The 26572-nt window shown below is 50.8% G+C and overlaps 1 protein-coding gene across 1 annotated transcript in view; it reads right to left on the bottom strand.

The window, feature by feature from the left end:
• HMCN2 (hemicentin 2) overlaps positions 1-26572 on the bottom strand; it is a 145846-nt gene that overhangs the window by 15611 nt on the left and 103663 nt on the right. Inside the window, 25 exon segments of the mRNA XM_049772813.1 lie at positions 20-233; positions 781-971; positions 1652-1786; positions 2040-2174; positions 2389-2496; positions 4076-4240; positions 4889-5010; positions 6396-6552; positions 6964-7091; positions 7722-7866; positions 7937-8078; positions 8326-8462; positions 8543-8624; positions 8983-9173; positions 9835-10101; positions 10500-10597; positions 11471-11654; positions 11834-11958; positions 12035-12194; positions 12298-12441; positions 13609-13740; positions 24854-24935; positions 25269-25453; positions 26071-26184; positions 26349-26510. Coding sequence (XP_049628770.1) covers positions 20-233; positions 781-971; positions 1652-1786; positions 2040-2174; positions 2389-2496; positions 4076-4240; positions 4889-5010; positions 6396-6552; positions 6964-7091; positions 7722-7866; positions 7937-8078; positions 8326-8462; positions 8543-8624; positions 8983-9173; positions 9835-10101; positions 10500-10597; positions 11471-11654; positions 11834-11958; positions 12035-12194; positions 12298-12441; positions 13609-13740; positions 24854-24935; positions 25269-25453; positions 26071-26184; positions 26349-26510 — 3705 coding nt within the window.

Raw genomic sequence — 26572 nt, 5'->3', positions numbered from 1 at the left:
GGTCCCCCCGGGTGCACACCTGTGACCACCCTGTCATTGACGGTCCAGCTGAGGTGGGGCGTGGGGCTGCCCCGGGCCACACAGCGCAGCCACAGCCGGTCTCCAGGGCGCAGGCTACGGTCCCCGGGCAGGGTGGTGAAGACAGGCAGTGCCAGGATGCTGAGGTGCACACGGCGGTGGGCGCGGCCGGCGGTGTTCTCGGCAGTGCAAGTGTAGGTTCCAGCGTCTTGGCTCTGGTGGCAAGTGGAGGGGTTGATCTCCCCCATCCCCATGCCAAACCCCTCCCCAGGCCTGGGGAATCCAGCCCAGAGAAGACAAGGAATTAGCCTGAGGTCACACAGCAAGGGATGGGCTCAACTCTGCAGTTGGAGATCCACACGGGTGTCCCCAAATTTCATCCAGGTACATGACCCCCCCTCATCCCCGGAGACTGGCCAGGTGGGTACAGATTCAAATCCTGCTGTTACTCTCTGAGCACAGGGCAGGCTCATAAATGAGTGCTCACTTTTCTGATTTGTTTTTGTTTTTGTTTGGGGCCACACCCGGCGATGCTCAGGGGTTACTCCTGGCTGTCTGCTCAGAAATAGCTCCTGGCAGGCACGGGGGACCATATGGGACACTGGGATTCAAACCAACCATCTTTGGTCCTGGATCAGCTGCTTGCAAGGCAAACGCCGCTGTGCTATCTCTCCAGGCCCAAGTGCTCACTTTTCTAAGCAGGAATGTTGATGCCTGTGTCTGGTGTGGGGCCAGGACTTTCCTCTTCACCCCTGGTCTCACCTGTGAGTGTTTCACCAGTAGCGCCCCTGAGGGCTGGACAGTGACCCTGTCCTCAGCAGCCATCAGTGGCTGCCCGTCCTTCTCCCATTTGACCTCGGGCCGGGGGCTGCCACTTGCCCTACAGGGCAGTAGTGCATGTGTGCCCTCGGTGGCTGCCACATCTGGTAGGCTGGGCTCAATGGCAGGGGGCACTGTGGGGAGAGTAGTCTGCTCTGGGAGGTGCCCCCAGTACAGCTCCCCATCCACCTCTCCCCATGAGCAATAATTACGGGCAGGGATTCTATGACCCCTTTAGGAAGTCAGTTCATGTTGGGGCTCCCTGTCTCGGGTTCCTGTGCTTCCAGCTCTGGGGATGGGGGTCAGGGCCCAGGCTTCAAGCTGGGGTTTAGTTCGTGGCCATAAGGCAGAGGGTAAGCAGGCCAGAGTTACAGGAGCTCACTCCAAGTCTGATCTTAGTATGACAAAAAACAGTCCCCCAATCCCCACAGCAGTGGTCATAGTGCTGGCAAGAAATAGGCTCCCACTAACATTATGTCACCTTTTCATTTCTGTTCCTTTGGTTTTTGAGCTATACCTTGTAGTGCTCAGGGATGACTCCTGGTTCTGTGCTCAGGCATCACTCCTGGTGGGACTTGGGGGACCCCATGTGCAGCCTCATTCTGAACCCCAGTTGGCCATGTGCAGGGCAAGAATGCTGCCTGCTGTTCTCTCTCTCTCCAGCCCTGGGCCAGCATCCCATTGATCCCAGGAGACATTGATGGTTCAAATGTGGGGGTGTCTGGTTGTATTGAGATTAGGGGTGTCTGCTGACTGCTGATAATAAAGACCCAGAATCCCTGTAGCTGAGGGGAAGAGGGGCCCTGGAGCCCACCTTGCACTACCAGCCGTGTTCTGCCCAGGGCACTGCCCACTCTGTTCCGGGCGATGCACAGGTAGTTCCCAGCATCCTCCAGGCTAGCATGGAGGATCCGCAGCTGCCCTCTGGGGAGCACCTGAGTGCTGGCTCCTGGAGAGTGGGTGGGAAATAAAGGCTGAGGGTGAGCAGGAGAGGGTGTCCTGGGTCCCTGCTGGGGTCTAGCCACCCGCTGTGGCTTCAGGGCAAGTCTGGAAGGCCAGGCCAGCTCCCTACCAGGCTGTGCCTGCTCTGTTTCTGGCACTCGGCTGGACTCTCATTTCTCAGGGGATATTCAGGGGGGTGCTTTGAGATGTTTGGCATAGACTGAGCTGGGAGAGGACCCCAGGCCCCCTGTCACACTCACCCACGGGGATGCTGAGTCCCTCTTTCTGCCAGGAGATGGTGGGCAAGGGGATGCCCACGGCTTCACAAGACAGCAGAACCTCTTCGGATGCCACCGCCCGGACCTCACTGGGCAGCGGCTTCACCATGGGGGAGGCTGTGAGGAAAACAACTGCGGGTGCCTGGGGATGCCTTTTCCCACAGGACCCGAACAGGGGACCTTCTGGAAACTTCGGGGGTGGGGGGGGACACACAGGAAGACCAGACAGAGCCTTTTTCTCCCTTCTCAAGAACTCAGTCAGGGAGGGAGGATGGTGACCCCAGGGGACTCCTGCCCTTTCCTAGCCCCTGGCTATGTCTCGGGGTGTTACCTTGCACGCTGAGGACCATGTGTTTGTAGGCCACGCCCACCGAGTTCCGAGCCCTGCAGGAATAGCGGCCAGCGTGGATGGGCAGCGCCTTTTGGATCTCCAGGGCACCTGGGTGTGGGGCCGGACACAGAAACAAATGAGGGATCCGAGACTAAAGTCAGAATTGTCAGTCTTGGGCTGCCTCTGTTGTCTGCCTGGACACTTCTGAGCTCTGTGCCTTAGTTTTGCTCATGAGATATCAAATTCTGTTTTGGGGCCATACTTACCATATTTGCCGGCATATAAGACGACCGGGCATATAAGACAACCCCCTAATTTTGCAGTTAAAACATAGGTTTAGGCCTATATTTGCTGTATCAGAACGTTCTTGTGCTGCAATTGTATGTACCACAGTGAGCCAATCACAACAAGCAAAGGTTCAAAGTTTATACTGTAATAGACTTCCTCTCTGACTGGCCAATCTGAGCAGGCTTTTGACAGTGTAGATTCGGGTCCAGAACATTGTCTAATTTGCATGCATAATTTATCTAATTTGCCTGCTTGGATTGGCTGAGTTAGAGAGGTGGTTTGAGCAGCCTGGCAGTGATTGGTGCAGGATCGAGTTGGAAAATTCGTTTTGTGGCAATATTCAGACAAGTTTCATTTAGCGGCATATTGAAACATTTTTCGGGATATACTCCGCGTATAAGATGACCCCCGATTTTAGGTTGACTTTTTTGTGTTTCAAAAGTTGTCCTATACGCCGGAAAATACGGTAGTGGTGCTGAGGGGTTACTCCTGGCTCTGCACTCAAAAATTACTCCTGGCAGCTCGGGGGACCCTATAGGATGCCAGGGATCAAACTCAGGTTGGCCCAGTGCAAGGCAAATGCCCTTCCAGCTGTGCTATCTATCTCTCCAGCTCTAGGACCATAATTTTCCTTATTTTTAAGTAATATTTTTTATTCAAACACCATAATTACAAACATGATTATAGTTGGGTTTCAGTCATAAAAAGAACACCCCATCACCACCAGTGGCCCCATCTCCCACCTTCCCCATCCCCTGCTTGTATTCAAGACAGGCATTTTACTTCTCTCACTCATTAACATTGTCATGGTAGTTGTTAGTGTATTATTTCTCTAACTGCACTCACCTGTCTTTGTGGTGAGCTTCATATTGTGAGCCTGTCCTTCTGGCCCTTATCTCTGGGCATTATTACAATAATGCCTTTTATTTTTCTTAAAACCCATAGATAAGTGAAACTATTCTATGTGTGTGTCTCTCTCTCCCTCTGACTTATTTTACTCAGCATAATAGTTTCCAAGTCCATCCATGTATAAGAAAATTTCATGACTTCATCTCTCCTGACAGCTACATAATATTCCATTGTGTATATGTACTCATTTCTTTAGCCATTCCTCTGTTGAAGGGCATCTTTGTTGTTTCCAGAGTCTGGCTATTGTAAATAGTGCTGCAATGAATATAGGTGTGAGGAAGGGTTTTTTTGTATTGCATTTTTGCGTTCCCTAGGAGTGGTATAGTTAGGTCATATGGGAGCTCAAAGTTCAGTTTTTTGAGGAATTTCCATATTGTTTTCCATAAGGGCTGGACTAGGACCAGAATTTTCTACCTGAGTTTCAACCCAGCTACTCTCAGATCCCACTTCTTTGGACTTCCCGGGTGTTCTCTGAGCCCCACATCCTTACCAGTTGGTGACACTCGATAGCCGTGGCCCCGTGCCCCTAGCTGGGTGCCTGCCTTGCTCCAAGACACAATTGGGGTTGGCACCCCAGAACTGTGGCACGTGAGCACCACAGGGGCCATCTGGGTCACGGTGAAGGCTGTCTGGTCGTCCGCAATGGTGGGAGGCTCTGAAACACAGACAAAGCTGGGGGACCCACTGAGATTCCCTGAGGAACACTGGACCTCTGAGAACTGACAACCCAGGTCAAGGCACTGGGACAGGAAACACCAGGCAGAGCACCCTAAGGAGGAGATGCAGAGAAAAGCCACATGCTGGCTCAGCACATATGAGGGTTCAGGGGAAATGCTGAAGATGCTTTCTGGGTAGAGAGCAGCCAGGCATCTCTGGGGGATTTATAAGAGGAGCCTTGTGGGGGCTCAGAGAAGGGGAGGCTGTTTGACATGGGACTTGAGGAGGGGGTGGATTAAAGCATAAACAGGCCAGGTGAAGAAAAAGTGTTCAGGGCAGAGGAGAGAGCATGTGCAACGGTTCTGAGATCAGGAACAAAGCTGAGTAACAGGGCTGAACCCCAGAGTAATGCAGGCCTGGGGAGCAGTTGAGCATGTACATAGGGTCCCAGGGTCTGAATGACACCCGCTCACAGATGCCCCAGAGGCAGCTCCCACATGCCAGAGATCATGCTGTGGTTGGGTGATGCCAGTGTGGACAATGTGGCATCAAAGAAGGCTTCTAGGAGGAGGAGTAGCAAGAAGCACAGGACAGTGGAATGGGAAACATTCAGGGAGGGGGCACTTCCTCATTGCCCCCCACTCACCATACACGGTCACCTGGTAGAGCCTGTGGGCCTCGCCCACCTCATTGCTGGCCACACACTCGAACTGGGCTGTGTCCTGAGGGCTGGGGGCTGGGAGGAGCAGAGAGCCGGAAGGAAGGAGCCTGGAAGAACAGATGAACAACATAGGACTGCTAAGTGACAAGCTGGTCTGGCCCCACCTTTCTGCCCAGAGACTCTAAATGGGGAAGTGTGTGTGAAGTGTGTGTGTGGTGATGGGGGGGTCTTCACAATGATCTCCCCTTTCTATATCTGTCCCCAGACCCCCAGCTCAGACTCTCAAGATCTTGCAGAGCTTTGGGGAAATTTCTTTCTTTTTCTTTCTTTTCGTTCTCTTTCTTCTCTTTCTTTCTTTCTTTCTTTTCTTTCTTTCTTTCTTTCTTTTCTCTTTCTCTTCCTTCTTTCTTTTTTCTTCCTTCCTTCCTTTTTTCTTTCTTTTCTTTCTCTCTCTTTCTTCCTCCTTCCCTCCCTCCCTCCTTCCCTCCTTCCTTCCTTCCTTCCTTCCTTCCTTCCTTCCTTCCTTCCTTCCTTCCTTCCTTCCTTCCTTCCTTCCTTCCTTCCTTCCTTCCTTCCTTCCTTCCTTCCTTCCTTCCTTCCTTCCTTCCTTCTCTCCTTCCTTTCTTCTCTTTTGGGCCATACCCAGCAGCATTCAGGGGTTACTTCTATGCTCAGGAATCACGCCTTACAGGTTCAGGGAATCTTTTTTTTTTTTTTTTTTTGGTTTTTGGGCCACACCCTGTGACACTCAGGGGTTACTCCTGGCTATGCGCTCAGAAGTTGCTCCTGGCTTCTTGGGGGACCATATGAGACGCCGGGGGATCGAACCGCGGTCCGTCCTAGGCTAGCGCAGGCAAGGCAGGCACCTTACCTCCAGCGCCACCGCCCGGCCCCTGGTTCAGGGAATCTTATGAGATGCCAGGGACCAAATCTAGGTCAGCCACATGCAAGACAAACACCCTCCCTGCTGTGCTATTGTTCTGGCTTGTAATTTTAATTCATTCTGCTTTCTAGAACTCTTGCTTTTTGGAGCCACACCCAGTGGTGCTTGGGGTTTACTCCAGGCTTTGTACACAGGTATAACTCCGGTGGGCACAGGGGAGCATATGGGATGATGGGGATAGAACCCAGGTTGGCACATGCAAGACAAGCATCCTCCCTACTGTCCTATTACTCTGAATCATTCCTGAAAGGGTTTGGTGACCACATGGGGAGCTGGAGATTGAACATCCATCAGTTGTGTGCAAGGCAAGAGCCCTCCACACTGTGTTCTCTCAGACCCCTGCTACCCTGTATTGAGAGTGAAAAATGGTACATCATCTATCCATCAGTCTGACTGTCCCTGAAGCCCAATCCACCACGGCCAGATCACCCAGTGCCAAGGCAACACCCCCCTACACTTGAGAGTGGGTCCTGGAAGAGAGATCCCTGGCCACATCCTGCCCATTCACCTGTGGGGGACTGGGGAACTCCCACACCACACAGGACGTACCAATAGGTGCCCTGTTGCAGGCGGAAGTCCAGCTGCTGTCTGTCCTTCCACCAGGCCACCTGGGGCTTTGGGGTGCCGCTGGCCTCGCATGGGAGCTCAGCGGGGGTTTGGGAAGTCAGTGTCACATTGGAGGGGCTGTAGGCAATGGCTGGAGGCTCTGGAGAGACACAGGAGTTGGAGATTTAGGGGACCATCTCAGAGGCTGCATGCAGAAAGGTCCACCTCCAGAAATGGGAGACAGGAATCTTCCCAAAGCTGCATGACAGGAGCTTTTCCCACCTCCCCACAATTGCTTCTGGAAGGAGGTCAGGCTCGGTGGTCTGCAGAGTAGGAGAGATGGGTTGGGGTGCCTGGCCCTCCACATCTGTGTTTGCTATTCAATACCTCACAGTACAGACATGGGAAGATCAGCATGCCTGGGGCAGACACACACAGGTTCCTGATTATTCATTAGGGAAAACGTTTGGGTGCCTAACAGCTGGATGAAACTGGAAGCCAGCAAAGGTGAGAAGGGTCAGATGACTGAGGCATGCACTAAGCAGAGGTGCCCAACGTTGCCTCCACCTACCAAAGACCCGGAGGTCTCTGCCCTGCCGATCAGAGCCCGCAGAGTTGGATGCCAGGCAGAGGTAGTGACCCATGTCCTGTGCCAAGACTGGCTGGATCTGCAGAGAACCATCTGGAAGAATCTGCAGTCTAGATGGGGGAGGGGTAGCTGTGTGACGGCCTGGACCCCTGGAAGCATCTAGTGTGTCCCTCCCAGTCCCCTTTTTCCCAGCAAGAGGGGAACTCCTTGGAAAGCCAACTTTGGCAGGGCCATAGCGATGGGTGCCAGAAAGGGTGAGGGGCTGGGTCTCATGTACTCCCCCCATCCTTGGTCAAGCTTCTCCCCAGATCAGTAACCAGTCGCTTCCCCACTCTTTCGGCAAAACTCCTAGATCTGAGAGTTCCCAGGACTATGGTGTAAGCCTGCCCCTAGTCACAGCCAATTGAATGGGGGACAAACACATCATCCAGAGAGCCTATGGTATTCTCTGCCCTGGGAGTTTGGACAGCAGATGCACAGAATTCTCCAGACAGGAGCTAATCTCTGGGTGAGGGTGACTATGTGTGTTTTCAGAGGATGGAACAAAAGGGAAGAAAGGATCACCCCACATCTACTTCAACCCCAGGTAAACACAGATGAATGATTGGACAGCAAGGGTCCTCAAGTTCCCCAGTGAATGTGCCCAGATTCCCAGAAGGCTCGTGTTCTGCTGACAGTGCCCCCCTCTTCCTGGCCCCACTGCCCATGTGTGCCGGAGACCCTTTCCTTCTGGTTCCCACCTGGGGTTCCCCAGGTCCAGGGGGGCCCCATCCTTGCACCAGCTCGTCAGGGGTAGGGGTGCCCCATCTGCCTGGCAGGGCAGCAGGGCCGTCTGGTTCATGGAGGCGTTCACCACGGGTGGTCCAGGCCGGATGTTAGGCACAGCTAGAAGGGGGCACAGAGGCAGTGGGTGCCGGGCGTCCGACTCTCCGAGGGAGGGGTGGGGGACACTCACTGTGGATATCTACGTGGAAGTCCACACTGGTGCTGCCTGCGGCATTGCGGGCTGTACAGCTGTAGTCGCCGACATCAGCCAAGCTCAGCTCCTGGAGCCTTAGATAGCGGCCGTGCTCAGGAAACTGAGTGTGGGTGCTCTCCTGTGGGGATACCCAGTCAGTGCCAGCCAGGATTACTGGCAAGACCTATCCCTGAGAGCTCTGGGTTAGTGCAGAGATGGGGGGACCCACATGCTCAGAACAAGATCCTCAAGCTGACCCCAACCTAGCCTCAGCATTCCTCCATTCCCAGGACACTGGGAGAACAGAGATGTGGGGACAGAACCTGGACACCTCGCCTGGTCAGAACAAATGCTGGAAAGTCCTGTGTCCCCAGATGGGTGCCCACCTGCAGCTTGATGCCATCTCGGTGCCACTCAATCTCAGGAGCTGGTTCTGCCTCCACAGAACATTCCAGAACCAGCTGTCCTGGGGCCAGGCCAACCACAGAGCGGGGCCCTCGGGGTCCTATCACGTGGGGAGGAGCTGGAGCCGGGGAGTAAAGAGAGTATGAGAGTAGGCCCTGACCTGCCTCCCTCCCTGCCCACCCACCCTGGCACCCCTACCTTGAACTCTGACCCGGAAGTTCTTCTCTGCTTCCCCAGCTGGGTTCTGGGCCAGGCAGGTATAGAGCCCCGCATCAGCCACCTGGGGATGGAGCTGGATGAACAGCTGTTCCGTCTCCTCCACACCCCTAAGTCTGACTTCCTGCCTTCAGGACTCAAGGTTCCTCTGGGGCCTGCCCACCTTTCTGAACAACTTGGTCCCTATTCTGTGATATTTCTTACTGCAGGTTATAGAAAAGCCTGCCTCCTCCAAGAAGCACCCTGACTGCACCAGCCCATCCCTAGCCAAGCTAAAGAATTACGGAGTCTCTGTGTCGAGCTCTGCAGGATGCCATCAGATTGTGTCATCTCTACCTCTGCACCCTCAGACCTTGCCAGTCTCCCTAGATCCCTCCCTAGTACCCCCATGCCAGCTTCAGCCCAGGCAGAGGAAGAGACACCTGCACATTCTCTACCAGCAGCGCCCGCCAGACTCCGCTGCTGTATTCTGGCCTGCTCAGAGCCTGCCCATCCTTGTGCCAGGCGATGGTGGGCGAGGGGGAACCTTGAGCATCACAGAGGAGCTCCAGGGTGGCGCCAGGGGTCAGGGACAGCTCCGTAGACTGGCCCGAGTCCTCGATATATGGCGGATCTAGGAGACACCACACGTGGGTCAGATGTGGGTGCTATCCCAGAATGTCAGGGACATTCACCCTCCACCAGCCAGAAGCTGATGGCACAGGGGGTCCCAAAGGGGGTGGGCTTAAAAACCTCAGGGTCCAGGCCTGCCTCTTGGGGACGGTGACTGGTTCCACACAGCCAGAACACCTTGCAGACCATCTTGGACAGCAGAGCGTATGTGTAACCCTGAGACTCAGTGCTCAGCAGGGCCCCACATTTCAGGGGCTCTGTGCCTGCTCTTCAAGACCAGGAGTTGACTGATGACTAGTCCCAGGTAGAGGGAGCAGGCCCTGCCCCCCCCCAAACAAGGACTAGCTCCCAGCAAAACTGCTTGTTCACCCAATTCTGCTCTGACTCTCAGCTCCCTCCCACCTTCCCATAGCCCCCACTTCAGAGGGCAAGGGAGGCACATGACAGTCAGTCAGAAGTCCCACCCCCATGTTCCCCACTGTAGAGGTCGGAATACACACCCATGATGGTCAGCCAGAAATCCCACACTCTCTGCAGAGTTGAGAATGCACTCATGACTTTGAACTGGAAGTTCTGCCCTCCATTGCAGGAAGCAGGGATGCACCCAAACTGTCAGCTGGAAGTCACACCCACTGCCCCTGACTACAGAGGTGGGGACGTACCCATGACTGTCAGCTGAAAGTCCCGCCGGGCCTCCCCGGCTGTGCTCGTGGCCACGCAGGTGTAGGTCCCCACATCCTCAGCTCCCACTGCCTCCAGCTGCAGGCCGGGCCCTTGCTCCAGGCTCTGGGACAACCAGGGCTCCCCATCCTTCATCCAGGACACAAGCGGCAGGGGGCTGCCCCGGGCTTCACATGGGAGGACCACGGAGGCACCACGCACCACCGCTACGTCGGGCTGGAACTCCGATGGCTCCAAGATGGGGGGTTCTGCATGTAATGGATGAGTACTGGTCAGTGAGTCCTCCAGGTGGCTACCCGAATCTTTGCACATGCTGGGCTCACTAGACAGAGATTGGTTCTCCCTCACCTATCCCCAAAAGCTCTCCATAAACCCCAAACCTGAGGTGCGTGGGGGCCTCCCCTGGATTCCCACAGCAGCTTCCCCTTCCCCAGCATCTCTGCTGGCCCAGAATTGGGACCAGATTCAAACACTGATGCTTCCTGCAAGGACCTAGGTACACCATAGCAATGGCCATACCCATGGCAACGAGCACAAGTGAGTCTGATGAGCAAGCCATGAGGCATCAACTGGGGAGTCACATTTGCCTCCAGGGACCCCACATTGGAAAGCACCAGACCCTCCCCATTTCTACCCTGTTTCGTACCCTGCACCTGTAGTGTGAAGTTTCTTTCGGCCACGCCTGCGGTGCTTGCGGCCACACACGTATATATTCCTGAGTCAGCCAGCTGCACATCTGAGATCCTGCTCCAGGAAGGTGGTAGGTAGTGGAGGAGAAAGGTGGGAGATATGGTTAGGGGAAATAGATGGTGAAAGGCACATAAAGATGGAGAACAGTAGATGATAGAGATGGGTGGACAGGTAAGTTGGATGGATGGATGGATAAATGGATGGATGGATGAATGGATGGATGGATGGATGGATGGATGGATGGATGGATGGATGGATGGATGGATGGATGGATGGATGGGTAGGTGGGTGAATGGGTAGGTGGGTGGATGGGTGGATGGATGGATGGGTGGGTGGGTGGGTAGGTGGAATGGGTGGATGGATGGATGGGTGGTAGATGGATGGGTGGATGGGTGGGTGGGTGGATTGATGGTCAGATGGAGGGTGGATGGTAGGAGAGTCAAATGATTAGATGGATGGATGAATGGATGAAGAGATGTATAAGAACAGATGGATGAATAAATGGATGGACGAATGGATGGATGGATGGACGGACAGAGAGACCAATATATGAACAGTTGGATGAATGGATGGATGGATGGATGGATGGATGGATGGATGGATGGATGGATGGGCAGATGGGTGGATGTAGAGATAGGGAAACAAGAGAGGCAGATTCATGGAAATGGGCCTTTTCTTTTCCATCCCATGTCTCACCTGTCCTGGACATCCCAGAGGCTAAACTACCCCTGATTGCCTCACCCAGGACCTGCCGCCAAGGCTCCATTCCTGCCCCATCTATCTCCGCCCTCTACCTGGCCTCACATCTGGCCCATCTGTCCTTGCCCCTTTCCTCCCATTTACTTTGCACCCATCCCCAACCCTTTAAGGCAGCACCCCCACACTCCTAACATAGAGCTGAGCCCCACACCCCTGCTGCTTCCTTACCTGAGGGTGCGTCCCTGGCCGTGGAGGTGGGCTCGCTGAGACAGCTGCAGAGGGAGGCCATCCTTGAGCCAGCTCAGCTGGATGGGCGGGGAACCCCTGGCAGTGCAGACCATGCGCACCAGCTCCCCGGGCCGGCTCAGCAGCATTTCGGGGCCCTTAGGTTCCTGCTCAATGGTGGGGGGCACTGCAGGAGAGGAGAACAAAAACCAGAAGGGCTGGAAGCAAGTTCTAGGAGGTGGTGCCAGAATCCAGACACCACCCCCCAGAACCCAGGTGCCCCAGATGGGAGACTGATTCCCACTGGCCCAACATCAGGGCAAGACCCCAGGGGTGAAGGGCACTGTTTGGGGGCTCCTCACTCACCAAGCACATGCAGCGTGAGAAGCCTCGAATCTTCACCAGCTACGTTGTGTGCAGAGCAGGCATAGGCACCGGAGTCGGAGGCACGGAGCCCCTTCAGGACCAGCGAGCCGCCATCAGGCTGGGCCCTGCAGGGCATGGTGGGTGCAGTGTGAGAAGTGTGAGGGGGCACCCTGAGGAGTGGGGGGCACGGGCCAGTCTTACCTGAGTGTGGTGTTGCTGCCCTGGTTCAAGGGGTGCCCATCTTTCAACCAGGCCACGTCGGGGGGTGGCTGTCCATCTGCTTCACAGTCCAGTCGCACCTCCTGCCCTTCCCGGACGCTGAGCTCCTGCGGGGCTCCTGAGGGCCGGATCCTGGGTGGCACTGTGGAAAAAGGGAGAGAGGGAAACCCCAGCAGTGGTTGGCCAGCACAGGGCACATGGGATTTGGGGGAGCACATGGGAGGTGCGGGGTGCTGCTCACTTACCCAACACCACCACCACAAAGTCCTTTCGGGCCTCGGCCTGGGCGTTCTCTGCCACACAGGTATACGTGCCGCCCTGCTCTGGCTGTAGGTGGCTGAACTGGAGGCGCCCCCCACGGGCCACCATGCCCTGCCCCACGCTGCTCTCTGCAGGGAAGAGTCCAGGCCTCACTGCACAGCCCTGCCACCTGGCACAGTGCCCTTGCTGGGTGCCACCAGGGATCCACCCATCCCTAGCATGGGCATTGGGTACCATAAGGGAAGATGGGGATGGAAACCAGGTTGGATGCATGCAAGACAAGCGTCCTCCCCACTGAACTATTGCTCCATCCCCAGGCAGGCATTTTCCTTCATGGCACAGAAACGTTCTAAGCAGTTGGACCGAGGGTCTGTGATGGTGAAGGCGACAGACTGGACCCTGGAAAGGGCACGTGGTCCAGTATACTGGCCAAACCTTAGTGACCATTGGCTGCCCATCTACTATTTGGAAAGAAGCAAAAGAGTGAAACTGAGTCCTTGAGTAACACATTTTCCTTCCCTGTTAGCCAGACTAGCTTTTCCTTCTCCTCCCTGTTGAAGAGCAAGCATTTATGGCATTGCAGGTATGAGACCTGGGTTCCATCCTCTGCAATCTTCCCTGCCAGAATCACGTGCCTCACAGGGGAGGAAGGCTAGCTCCAACCAGCCAATAACAATTGATTCTATTATTTCATAAAGGAGCGAACCCTTTTACGGCTACTGATGGGGCAATATACAGTTAAACAGGGGTAATACAGTAAGGTGGAACAAGACTCCCCTCCAATACTAGTGAGTGAAACAAGACTATTTTGGCATCTCAAGAGGGCTGAGGTGTGGCAGAGAAGAGGGCAGCTCGCTTTTGTGTCTCCAGGGACTTGGGCCACAGAACTTACAGCCATGGACAACACAAGTACTGTGAGGTCCCCACTCTGCTCCTTGTGTAGAAACAGGGGTTTAGGACCAACTGACAGGCGGAGTGTTCCACTGACTGACTGAGAGGTAGCAGAGATAAGATGGAGTTGAGTTTCTGGAGAAGCAGCTAACCAGCGCTAAGGCTTTTGTGGGAGTCTAGACCCTAGCACCCAGATTCCTTGCCTGTGTGTCTCCTAGAAGTTGAGTGCAGACACAATTCCTAACCCCTCCAAACCTCATGTTGGTAATACAAGAGCCAGCAGCATTGAAAGACAAATTAGGGGGTGAGGCCAGTGGTTAGCAACAAGCCCCTCTCTTTCTCTTTCAGTCAGTTTATTTCTGGAAGGGCTTAAGCACTGAACAGATCAGAAAAACAAAACTCACCCACAGGCATCCTGTCCTTCAGCCAAGTAACAACGGGCATTGGCACCCCACTCACGTCACAGGCTAGCACCAGGAGGCTCCCCGCCACCTGGCTCACTGTCTCCAACTCGGGGTTCTCAAATGTTGGGGGCTCTGCAAGAGAGAATTGAGAGTCCCAGGATGTTAAGACTGTCCCCACTCCCTGGCAGGCAGGTGGGGTGGGCAGAAGCCCTCCCTATGCTGAGCATGGCCCTGCCAGCTCTGCATGTTGAGATGTGGGCGGCTCTTCACAGAGTGAAAAGAACCAGCAACCAGGCTCTTTCAAACATTTTCAGTTGAAATATGTAAATGTTTTTAAACATTTACAAAGCAGAGTGCCATCTGCTCAGCCCAGGGCCTTGCTACTGCCTCTCTAGCACGCCCACACTCCAACAACCAAAGCCTGCACCCAGGCAGACATCACTTATAGATCCTAGAGCCCAGTAAGGGCAGACATCACTCAGAAATTCCAGAGCCTTTTCCAGGACAGACATCACTCACAGATACCAGAGCCTGCTCCAGGATAGATATCACTCACAGACCTCTGAGCCCAGCCAGTACAGACATCATTAGCAGATCCCTGAGCCCAGGCCAGGCCAGACATCACTCATAGATCCCAGAGCCAGAAGACGCCTTGCTCTCCAGAACCCTGGGTCCAGTGGAATAGAAGGTTGTACTTGGGAAAAGCCCTCTTTCCCTGAGGGGTCAGAACGTTCCTCCTGTCTTCTAGTCTTCAGGGAGCAAACAAGGGTTGGTAAGGCAGTTGGAAGGGTCTGGAAACCTTGATTCTTTATCTGGAATTAATACTTTCCAGTGTGTTCGGTGGATTCATCAGTGGACCCTACACTGTTTGCCTGGCGGGGGTGCTGGGTATGGTTTTTCCTTCAGCCTGTGTATCTCCCCTGACTCTGCAGTTTTAGCGGGAAAATGAGTTTCCTTTCCAGCTGCAGTGCTGACATTCTCACAGATGCACCTGCTCACTCTGCATCCCTCACTCCCAATAAATGGTTTGGTACCCACTTCCCTTTCCTGCTTCTGTGGGAGGATGGATAAATGCAGTGGGGACAGGGACAGTCAGTGGGGGACAGGGGATTAAGAAGGGTTGATCAGGGCCGAAGTGAAGCTCAGCAGCAGGGCGTTTGCTTTGCACGCAGCTCATCCAGGACAGACCTGGGTTTGATTCCTGGCAATCCATATGATCCCCTAAACCTACCAGGAGCGATTTCTGAGCTCAGAGCCAGAGGTAACCTTTGAGCACCACCAGGTATGCCCCCAAAACATATATATATATAAAATATAAATTATATATATATATATATATATATATATATATATATATATATATATATATACACACAGAAGGGTTGATCCTGGGACTGCAAGTGACCACCAGCAACTGAACTGCCTCTGAGTTTGAGGGAGAAAGAAGAATAAACAACTTTTTTTGTTTTACCAAGTTATTCATGGTTAGATTTCCCCCTGTGATGCAATTCTCAAACTGCCTGGAAGATAGAACTCTGTAGAACAACTGTTCCGGGGCCCTCTGCTTCAGAACCCTTTGAGGCTCTGGAAGCTTTGATGACACCGCTGTAGAGATGAGGAAAGAAGCACAAAAAGGCTCCATCTCTCCATAATCAGTGGTTACTAATCAGGCTTAAGTCTGGGCCATCCATCCTTAATCCTCAAGAATGCTCTTGAGGCATTCCTAAGCCTCAGTGGTGATGCTTATCTACTCCCTGGTGCCTCAACTCCCCTCCTGGGTATCTTTCTGCTATGTCTCATCACCCTGCATGTTCCTTTTGTTCTATATCAGTATTGTTGGAATGGAATAAAGGGCCTCTGTTCACCAACCTTGGATCCGTTCTTTCCTGGTTATCAGTTGGGGGAATGTACCTCATCCCAAATGCACTAGGAGGATGGAAGTGGACCCTAGCAGGCCAATTGGGTTGTTCCGTACTTCTGGTGCCTGAACAGGGACATGAACGTAGAAGGACTAGATTTGGTGGACCCCCATATAAAGATGTGATTGGAGTATAGGGGAGATAGAATCCTAGCCGTACCTCTTCCGCTAAGCTGGGACAGAAACAGTATTGTGCTAAGCTTGCTAGACTAAACATGCCAAGACCTTTAAAATGGGCTGTGTGTAGGTCCAGAGGGATAGCACCGAGTTTAGTACATTTACCTTGCATGCAGCCAACCCGGGTTCGATACCCAGCATCCCATATATCCTATATATATATCCCGAGTACCACCAGAAACCATTCCTGAGCTCAGACCCAGGAGTAACACCTAAGCACCATCAGGTGGTGCCCCAAAACAAAAACAAACAAACAAAAATTGGCTATGATCCCTGTTTCCATGATGAGGGCACCTTGGAGATCCAAATTGGAAAAAGAAATTTGAAAAAGAAAATGTTTTAGGGCCAGAGAGATAGCATGGAGAAGCATGGAGATTGCATGCAGAAGAACAGTGGTTCAAATTCCTGCATCCCATATGGTCCCCCAAGCCCTCCAGAAGCGATTTCTGAGCATAGAGTCAGAAGTAACCCCTGAGCACTGCCAGGTGTGACCCCAAAACAAACAAACAACAAAAAAAGAAAATGTTTTAAAGGGCTTTTAAGGAGGGAACTCAGATCTCCCAGCCCCCTAGCCAGTAAGCTGATCTATACTTTTTTTTTTTTTTTTTTTTTGGTTTTTGGGCCACACCCGACAGTGCTCAGGGGTTCCTCCTGGCTGTCTGCTCAGAAATAGCTCCTGGCAGGCACGGGGGACCATATGGGACACTGGGATTCGAACCAACCACCTTTGGTCCTGGATTGGCTGCTCAAGGCAAACGCCGCTGTGCTATCTCTCTGGGCCCTTTTTTTTTTTTTTTAGTTTACTTTTTAAAAAAATTTTTTTGGGGGGAGGCAGGGGTGGGAGGCCACACTTGGCAGCGCTCAGGGCACTCCTGGTTCTGTGCTCAGAAATCGCTCCTGGCAGGCTTGAGGGACCACATGGGATGTCGGGGATCAAATCTGGGTCTGTCCCAAGTCAACTGCATGCACACCTTACCACTGTGCTATCACTCCAGCCCCTGCACTAGTTTAGAAGTTTAAAATCGAAACGTTTTAAACTCTGAATGACTGGACAATTTGATTTCCCTCCCTTGAGACACCATTCACGGGGTCTAGGCATAGATAAAGCCCCGATACCCCTTCCGTGAGGCCTGAGAAAGTCTTCTGGGATGAGAGAGAGAGAGAGAGAGAGAGAGAGAGAGAGAGAGAGAGAGAGAGAGAGAGAGAGAGAGAGAGAGAGAGAGAGAGAGAGAGAGAGACCTTCTTTGCAGACTTCCGGGATATTGCACAACACTATCATGGACCCCTTGCAAAGGGGGTTAGGTTTAATAGTAAATGGGAAAAGGCCTTACTCCTATCTTCAGGAGCAAAGCCTGAAGAAAAGATTCTGAGATTCATACAGATACCATAGTGCTTTCTTCACTCACACTGTCACCTCAGCAACCACAGCAACCACAGGTCACTGCCTGCTTCAATGTCCCTGCAACTGAAAAAGAGTCTACTGTTTTCTCCTCAGGGTGAATGAGAGCTGCGAGTGGTGGAAATCACTGTCTTAAGCTAGCAGCAGTTTTGAAGTTGGGAAATGGTTAAGGAATGAAAGTCCTACATGCTTTAAATATGGAGGTTGGATCATAAGTTGAAAATGGTGATGTCTCTCTGTCTCAGATTGACAGTGACTTGGCCATAATTAAATTTGCTAGCTTGGGGCTGGAGAGATAGCATGCAAGTAGGGCATTTGCCTTGCATGCAGAAGGATGGTGGTTCGAATCTCGGCATCCCATAGGTCCCCGAGCCTGCCAGGAGCGATTTCTGAGCATAGAGCCAGGAGAAACCCCTGAGTGCTGCTGGGCTGCTGGGTATGACCCAAAACAAAACAAAACAAAACAAAAGTTAATTTGCTAGCTTGGTACCAGAAGAACTCATCTGCTCCCCTCAGAAACAGCCTAGGAGTAAGGTGGGGTGGTGGTGAGCAGAAACATGGAGCAGTCTCAATATACAAATAGGGCTCATTTTGCCCTGGAGATGAACTGTCTTTTTTGTTTTGTTTTGCCTTTGGGGCCATGTCTGTGGGCATGTAAGGGTAATTCCTGTTTCTGTGCTCAGAAATGATTCCAGGCAGACTCAGGGAACCTATGGGATGCTGGGGACCAAATCTGGGTCAGCCTCATGTAAGGCAAACAACCTATCTGCTGTGCTTCTGCTCTGGTCCCCATCCTGTCTTTCTTGACAACCTCATCATCCTCCTTCATTCTTAGAGGGGCAGAAAAACACCAAATTGATCAATGAAAAATATGGGCATGTGCATATGAGTGGTGGCAACCCCTTTGTCTGTGTCTGTCTGTACGAAATGGTTGCATGTTAGAATCAGGTGGAAATGAGTAGAAGTCCTTAGACCTATGCAGATTGCTTTAGCACTAGAAAATGTGTCTGTCTTGCTTCATCTGTGAGTCTGTTATTGCTGTTATTCATCACCTGTCTGTTCCCCTTCTAAAAGTGGGAATTGGCTAGAGACCACCAGAAGGGAAGTTAGATGTTAATGAGACCAGTACAAGAGGTTCTGGCTGGTAGAAAGAACTATGAAGACACCAGGCATTGGGAAAGTTTGGAAACTTAGACTGAAAGAGTTAAAACTGTTGTGAGAAGAGATTTAGGAGACTTTGAGAAAGAAGATGCCCAAGGCTCCTCATTTCTTAGCCCTCCAGGAATGCTTCTCCCTAGGGAATTTCTTTCTTTTTTTTCTTTCTTTTTTTTTTGGTGGTGGTGGGGGGGAGTAGATCCAGATTCTGTCTCTATGTCTCTCTCTGTGTCTGTATTGGTGTCTGTGTCTGCCTCTCTGCCTTTCTCTCTTCTCTCTTTCTCTCTCACTCTTCTCTCTTTGGTGTTTGGGTCACATCCAGCAATAATTCAGGGGTGACTCCTGACTTTGTAGGAATTAGTCCTGGACGGTGCTCAGGGGACCATATGGGATGCTAGGAATTAAACGCATGTCAACTATATGCAAGGCAAGTGTCATACCCACTGTGCTATAGCTCTGCCTCTTCTTCAATTCTCTTAACTACTAACTAGTCCCTCTTCCATAACACTGAGATACCAATGTAATACTTTTCTAGACACGCAGGGAACAACATTTTATAACCAGTTACACATTAAAGTACCAGCTCTGCCAGAAAGATGAATAATTTTAGATACAACTGGATTTGGGATAACATATAAACTAGTGAGTTGAAGTGGCACGTTCTCTAGGATATTGTTTAAGGTTTGATTCCCAACGAGCTCCCAGACAGGAAAAGCAGTTTCCATTCCCCTGTCCGATTAGGTCACGGAGGACAGTTCCAGTTGTAGAGATCCGCAGGAAATAATTCACACAGTGAAGAGGTACAAGAATGGGTTCAGGAAATCCAGTGCTCAAGCAAGGAATTCAAACCACCCAAGATTTCTCCCTAGGAAATTTCTTGACTGTGAAGAAATCAGCTACTGATTACAGACGACAAGTGTGAAATTCTCAGTGCTTCTTGGCAATTGCAGTGTTTTTAACCTCTTAGCATCTTTACTTAAAAAAAAAAGTTCTAATAATAAGAATCTTTTTGTTTGTTTGGTTTTTGGGCCACACCCGGTGGTACTCAGGGGTTACTCCTGGCTGTCTGCTCAGAAATCGCTCCTGGCAGGCACAGGGGACCATAGGGGACACTGGGATTCAAACCAACCACCTTAGGTCCTGGGTCGGCTGCTTGCAAGACAAACACCGCTGTGCTATCTCTGTCCCCTAAAGATAAGAATCTTAAAGATGAGTATATTCTAGTTAATTTATAAAATGGAACAAACTTTTTTTGACAAATGTAATGCTATTTAATTATGAATATCCAAAAGCTACTAGAAGTCTAAAAGCACTGTTTTTATTTGAGGTTTTCTTGCTTGCTTGCTTGCTTGCTTTTTTTTTTTTTTTTGGTTTTTGGTTTTTGGGTCATACCTGTCAGTGCTTGGGGTTTATTTCTGGCTCTGCGCTCACAGGGGACCATATGGGATGCCAGGATTTGAACCACCATTTGTCCTGGGTTTGCCACGTGTAAGGCAAATGCCCTACTGCTGTGCTATCTCTCCGGCCCTATTTGAGGTTTTCAAAGTCTTTAAGAATGTTAAGCAGGCCCGGAGAGATAGCACAGCAGTGTTTGCCTCGCAAGCAGCCGATCCAGGACCAAAGGTAGTTGGTTCGAATCCCGGTGTCCCATATGGTCCCCCGTGCCTGCCAGGAGCTATTTCTGAGCAGACAGCCAGGAGTAACTCCTGAGCAACGCCGGGTGTGGCCCAAAAAACAAAACCAAAAAAAAAAAAAAAAAAAAAAAGAAGAATGTTAAGCAACTTGCTTCCAATTTTCTTGAGAGTCCAAGTTCAAGCTCAGTAAGACAAAAGATTAAATTTATAAGATTTGGCCAGAAGGAGTGTGGATGTGTGTTTTAAGCAAGAAAGATAATGGATGGAGGGAGATATGTCTGTTGGAAAAGGAATGGTTTCAAGTGAAACCAGTTGGTTGTAAATTGGAAGGAAACTAAGTTACAGGACAGAAGAAGGTAAAGGAATATGTACAAAGTTGGAAGGTAGTGTTCTAAGAAAAAATAACTGGCCCAACTGGATTGTTATATAGATTTTTTTTTAGATTAATTATATCTGCAGTGATATTTTTGGCCAAGTCTATGGTAAAGGATCTTAGATGCTCTAAGACTCATGTCTTAGAAAATTGGGCACTTAAAAATAATAGGAAACCAAGGTTTTAATTAATTAATTAACCAAGATTTTAATTAATAACCAAGGTTGGAATTAAGAGGAAAAACATAATATTGTTGGTTAAATTGTATGCTCTACCTCTATAGGTTCAAATTACACTTATTTTGCTTCTGGTCAATAGCAACAAGGTAAATTGAATCTATGGTAAGAATGGAAAGAGATGGGGCCAGAGAGATAGCATGGAGGTAAGGTGTTTGCCTTTCATGCAGAAGGTCATTGGTTCAAATCCCGGCAGCCCATATGGTCCCCCAAGCCTGCCAGGAGCAATTTCTGAGCCAGGAGTAACAGCTGAGCACTGCCGGGTGTGACCCAAAACCAAAAAAAAAAAAAAAGAAAAAAGAAAAGAAAAGAAAAGAAAAGAATGGAAAGAGAGTTTTTCTCAACACCTTTTATGTATTTAATACTTCATGGCAATATAGACACTTTCACTAACGACAAATAGTTTGTTATGTTCATTATAAAGGTGGATAGAAAACCACGCTTTATTGCAGGGTCATGATTTTGGTGTAAAACCCATTTTCTGGGGCTGGAGCAGTAGTACAGTGGGTAGAGCATTTGCCTTGCATGGTTTACCTTGCCAGGTTCCATTCCCGGCATTCCATGTGGTCCCCCAAGCTTGCCAGGAGTGATTCCTGAGCAGAGTCAGGAACAACCCTGAACATCTCTGCTGGATGTGGTCTCAAAACAAACAAACACAAAAAACATTTTCTAGCTAATAAAGCCTCCAATTAGAATCCAAAATTAACTACAGCCTTTTAAAACAGGAAATGGGTTTTGGCTCTAGGAACTTAGAGTCTGTTCTAAATTATTTCATAAGGGTTTTGCTAATTCATAATTGCTTGACCAAAAAGAGCCCCCTCAGAAAGATAAAAATAACCTTTAATAAGCTCCATCTTTTGTGTACATATTGTTGTTTAAACAGTGTCAGGACCCTGCATTTGGACTAACAATTCCTCCCCTTTACCTCCTCTCCTTGGGACTCACAGAGGCCTCAATTTTTGGATGAAGAAACCCTCCCCCAACTTTTTTTGTTTTGGAGCCACACCCAGCGGTGCTCAGAGGTTACTCTTGGCTCTGCGCTCAGAAATTACTCCTGGTAGGCTTGGGAGACCCTATGGGATGCCAGGGATCAAACCAGAGTTGGCTGCATGCAAGGCAAGCACCTTCCCCACTGTGCTACCGCTCTGACCCCAGGAACCCCTTTTCACTTTTCTCTAGGTTACTCTCTTGATCTCATTTGCATCAATACTCTTCCCTGTCTTTCTCTTGGTCCCCAAGCCTGGATCCTGACTAAGCCCCAAATGCATCCAGTCTTGAACCATGCAAAGCAATGTTTTCTCTCACAAATACTTGTTCCACTGAAGTAGTAGCCACTAATTTAACTTCTCTAGGTCAACCCTCCATTCTATTTTGTGATTCCATCTCTATGAAAAATGGGAAATATTTGCCCAAGGGACTAGTCAGAATGCTGACCCCCTCAGGCAAAATAGCTCATCATGATGGTTATGATTTCATAAACTGGGGACCTAGAGGCAAGTTTGTTCCTGGTTGCTTTGATGATCCAGATTATGCTAAATGCCACCTGGCTTTACACTCCTCCTACTGACTCTGGTATCCAAGTCCAAGAGCTTCCAGAATGGCATGTTGGGGAATTTGCTTCCCCCTGGTCCTTGAGCAATGAGTAATGGAATGATTTACCTCAAATACACCAACCTGTGGAAATTGGCAGCTGCCTTCTGCACTGGCCACCACTGGGATGAATACCTTCATGGCTCAAAGCAGTGGATTTTACTTATGCATTTTAATTCCACTTTCTATATGAAAACATGTGTTCAGCATCCCTATGTGCTTGCCTGAGACACTTTCTTTTGACCCCACCCTAAAAATAAGGTTTTTTGGCATGACTGTGCATTGTTTACCTATCTTTTTTTTTAATTTTGTTTTTGGGCCACACCCAGCGGTGCTCAGGGGTTACTCCTGGCTGTCTGCTCAGAAATAGCTCCTGGCAGGCTCGAGGGACCATATGGAATGCTGGGATTCGAACCAACCACCTTAGGTCCTGGGTCGGCTGCTTGCAAGGCAAACGTTGCTGTGCTATCTCTCCAGTCCCCTGTTCACCTATCTTAATTCTTCCATCCAATTCAAGGTTCTTCTCACAGTATAATTTTACTAAAAGTTAGGTCACATGTATGGCTGCCACTAAACCTGATCCTAGAGTGGCAGCATCCCTTCCTGCTAAAGGACTTGTGACAAAGGTCAAGACAGGCCTACTCCAACACTCCCTGCCATCTATTGGACCCCTGATAGCCATAATCCCTGTTACCACTACCACTGCTGTCATGGGCACACATCTCTTCAAACCTAAGTTCAGACTCACGGTTTCATCAAAACATGGCAGAACTCATAACACCTTTGGACAGTTCAGGTCAATCACGACATTAAACAATGATTGGACACTCTGCAACAAGCACTGCCTTGGTTGTAGGAGTGGGTCAATATCTTAGCACCAAAAAGGAGACTATTTTGGTCCAGGAGGAATAGAATAATTCCTCCTTTAGTGGCACCCCCCAAAAAATATAATGGATCTGTTCATACATGGGACCAAATTGGATACCACCTGCAGGACGTAAAGGGAAAGATATCTCTAGACATATCTCTTTAAGTCTTTGCCCTTCAAAACGAGATTTTTTTTTGAGTGTTTAGAGATGAACGAACTCCCAGGAATTCATTGTAATAATTTAGTTCAGGGGATTGCAGATGCATTTGTAGGGTCTTGACCCAAAATCGTGGTGGCTGTTTCACCCATGCTGTTGGCAAAACTGGTATGGCCCTATTTATCATGTTTATTTTACTGTCCTGGGGGATCCCATAGAGCAATTGTTCCACAGATTCTCCTTGAGGTGAAAGCTTTTGAGATACAACTCCAGAGATGGGGAAGGACAACACAAAGAAGCTATTACTAATCAGGCTTGACTCCAGGCCATTCCTCCTTCCTCTCAGAGAGCTCTGGTTTAAGAAGAGAAAACCTACCAACACTGTTGCTCTCAAAGCATTCCTAAGCTCAATGTTTATGCTTATCTACACCCGGGTGCTTCAACTCCCCCCTGGGTATATTTCTGCTCTGTCTTGCCACCGTGAACTTATCTCAGTTTCTCTTGTCCTATATCAATATTGTCAAAATAGAATAAAGGGTATCTGCTAATCAGCCTTGGATCCATTCTTTCCTGGTCATCAGTTGGGGAAAATTACCTGGTCCCAAACACACCAGGAGGATGGAACTTGACCTTCGTTGGCCAAATGAATTGGTCAGTACATTTTGGTAACCCAACACATTACATGACTTAGTTTCAGTCTTAACGATGTTCAATCCCCTTTACCAGTGCACTTTTCCCACCACCAATGTTCTGTTTCCCTCCCTCCCTCTTCTCTACCCTCTCCCCTATCTGCCTCTGTGGTGGACATTTTTCTTCTCTCTCTCTCTCTCTCTCTCTCTCTCTCTCTCTCTCTCTCTCTCTCTCTCTCTCTCTCTCTCTCCTCTCTCTCTCTCTCTCTCCTCTCTCTCTCTCTCTCTCTCTCTCTCTTTACCTGTTAGACATTGTGATTTGCAATATGGTTACTGAAGGGATATCATGCATATCACTTTCCCTCCTTTCAGCACCCAGTTCTTGTCCGAGTGATTATTTCCCATTTTTATTGTCATCGTGGTCCCTTCTCTACCCTAATTGCACTCCCCTGCTCTTTGTGGCACTCTTCCTCCCTGGACTGTGGCCCTCTTATTTATTGTCTCAGGATATTATTATCATACTATCTATCTTTTTTTATATCCCACAAATGAATGCAATTATTCCATGTTTGTCCCTCTCCCTCTGAATCATTAGCTTAGCCTAATACTCTCCATATCCACCCAAGAAGAGGAAACTTCTACCTAACTCACTAAATTTGGGGTCTTTGCAGCTAAATCAAGACCTGACCACAACAGTGATCCCAGATGCCCTGGTTCCTCACCCTTCCTTGGGTGCTACCTCTGCTCTGTCCTTGGGGCTCAGGACAGTGGTGACAAGACCCCAACTCTTGGGTATCTGATCCCTGAGAACTCCCAGTCCAGTGCTCGTGAGCAGATCCTGGATTGGCAATGAGCCATACCTGCCTCAAAGATGGGAGAGAGCCATGTGCTGAGCAAATAAATACAGGTTGCTCAGAACCTCATTTTCTGCAGACAATGTCAGGGTTCCGGGGTACACCAGAGTGAGTCCACCAGGACTGACTCTCATAAGGTTGTGTCCCAAATCTGAACCTGCTGCTAGACAATCCCCAGCTCCATAGCAACTGCTCTTCATCCTTGGCAGCCACATGGATAGCAGGGGTGATGGGCAGTGTTGGGTCCCCACTCACCCTGCACAGAGAGGGCAAATGTCCGTACAGCCTCCCCAGCTGTGTTCTGTACTTTGCAGCTGTATAGACCCGAGTCCGACACCTAGGGAGGGAAGACATGGTGACTGAGGGGATCCCCCATGAATACCCAGAAACTCACACTTCCTGAGAAGGGCTTTGCAAGCCTACAGGATTATCAGCCCTAGGTTGGAAAAGGGATGGGAAGGGTTTCGGGTGCAGCAATTTCTTAGCCCCAAATCCCCATCCACCTGGGAGGGGCCTGAACAAAGCATGTGATTCTGGGGAAACTGAGGTACAGAATACTGCAGAATTGGATCTGGAGCCTTAGGTGCACAGATGAGCAGTCACCTGGGTAGAAAATTGGGGACCCGCAGGTGCCAGGTGCTATCCACCAGCCCCTGCCTGTGGCTCTCACCTGGGCGGTCAGAATGTGCAGGGTCTGCCCGGCTGCTGACGTCCCCACTGGCTGCCCATCCTTGGACCAGGCCACAACCGGCTCGGGGTGCGCATCCACCTCACAGCTCAGGACGGTCTCATTACCTGCCCTCACCTGGATGGTGTCCTGAAGGGGATCAGGAGGCCTCCTGAAAGTGGGGGGCACTGGGAGGAGGCGACAGCAGGGTGAGTTGGGTGACCCAGGTGTCTGAGTCAAACCCACCCTGGGGAGCACTTGGATGACGGAGAGAATCCAAACGGCTGGCTAGGGTGTCTGGGTCTTGGTGGCCCCGCAGCTCTGTGGGGCTCCTTCCTGAATGTGGCAGCCCCCCACAGCCTGTCTTCCCTGGTAGCTCTGTAGAAGGCATTCTGGTGGCCGTGGCTCAGGAGAGATATGCACCGCACCAGTGTTGGGCCAAAGAGAAACTTCCAAAGAGTTCTGGAGGTCGCTCTGCGCCAGCTTCTCCTCATACTGAAGAGCAGAACTAAAGTCAACTCTGTGGGGACCCCTCTGTCCCTTCCCAGCCACTCAGGCATCATCATGCCATTCTTAGCCACTTTCTGATGATGAACAATTGGGGTTCAGAGAGGGAGAGCGACTGACTGAGGCCACACAGCCTGACTTGAAGCCCAAGCATATCTGATCCCAGGCCTGGACGGTCACATTCCAGACACCATCTCTGCAGCCAGCTGCCTCTCTGTGGGTTGCAGGAGGTGAAGTGGGGTGGGGGGAGGGACATTGGTTCTAGGGAGGGGGGATGGGGGACCCTGGCAGGACGCACCCAGCACGCTGAGTTGCACCAGCTTCTGGTCTTGACCGGCAGCATTCAGGGCCTCACATGTATATGTTCCTGCATCTGACAGCTGTGCCCGGGCTAGTTGCAGTGTGTTGGTGCCTGTGGGGTGGGGTGGGGGAGCCCAGCCCTTCACACCAGCCCTGGTTCATTCCTGCACCCCACACTCCATCCCAATCTAAAGCCCTCCCCAGTTCCAGCCTGAAATCAGGGTCAGAGAATCAACTCACAATCCCAAAGGTTCCCCACAGCCTCAGTTTACCCACCAGGCAGAAGGAAGCGCCCGGGTCCCAGGGTCACAGGCTGGCGCTCCTTAAACCATGTGACCTCAGCGATGGGCTGTGCATGGACTTCACAAGACAATGTGGCACTGCTGTTGAGGATGGTGGTGACGTGCTCTGGGTTCGAGCCTGCGATCTGAGGGGGGACTGTCCCCAAGGCCACAGAGACAAAGACAGACATGTTGGGACATGTGCAGGAGGTTGAGGGA

The sequence above is a fragment of the Suncus etruscus genome, chromosome 5 (genome assembly GCF_024139225.1).
Source record: "Suncus etruscus isolate mSunEtr1 chromosome 5, mSunEtr1.pri.cur, whole genome shotgun sequence".
Classification (NCBI taxonomy): domain Eukaryota; kingdom Metazoa; phylum Chordata; class Mammalia; order Eulipotyphla; family Soricidae; genus Suncus; species Suncus etruscus.
The sequence above is the reverse complement of the archived record's forward strand: the minus strand, read 5'-3'. Positions and strand labels throughout refer to the sequence as shown.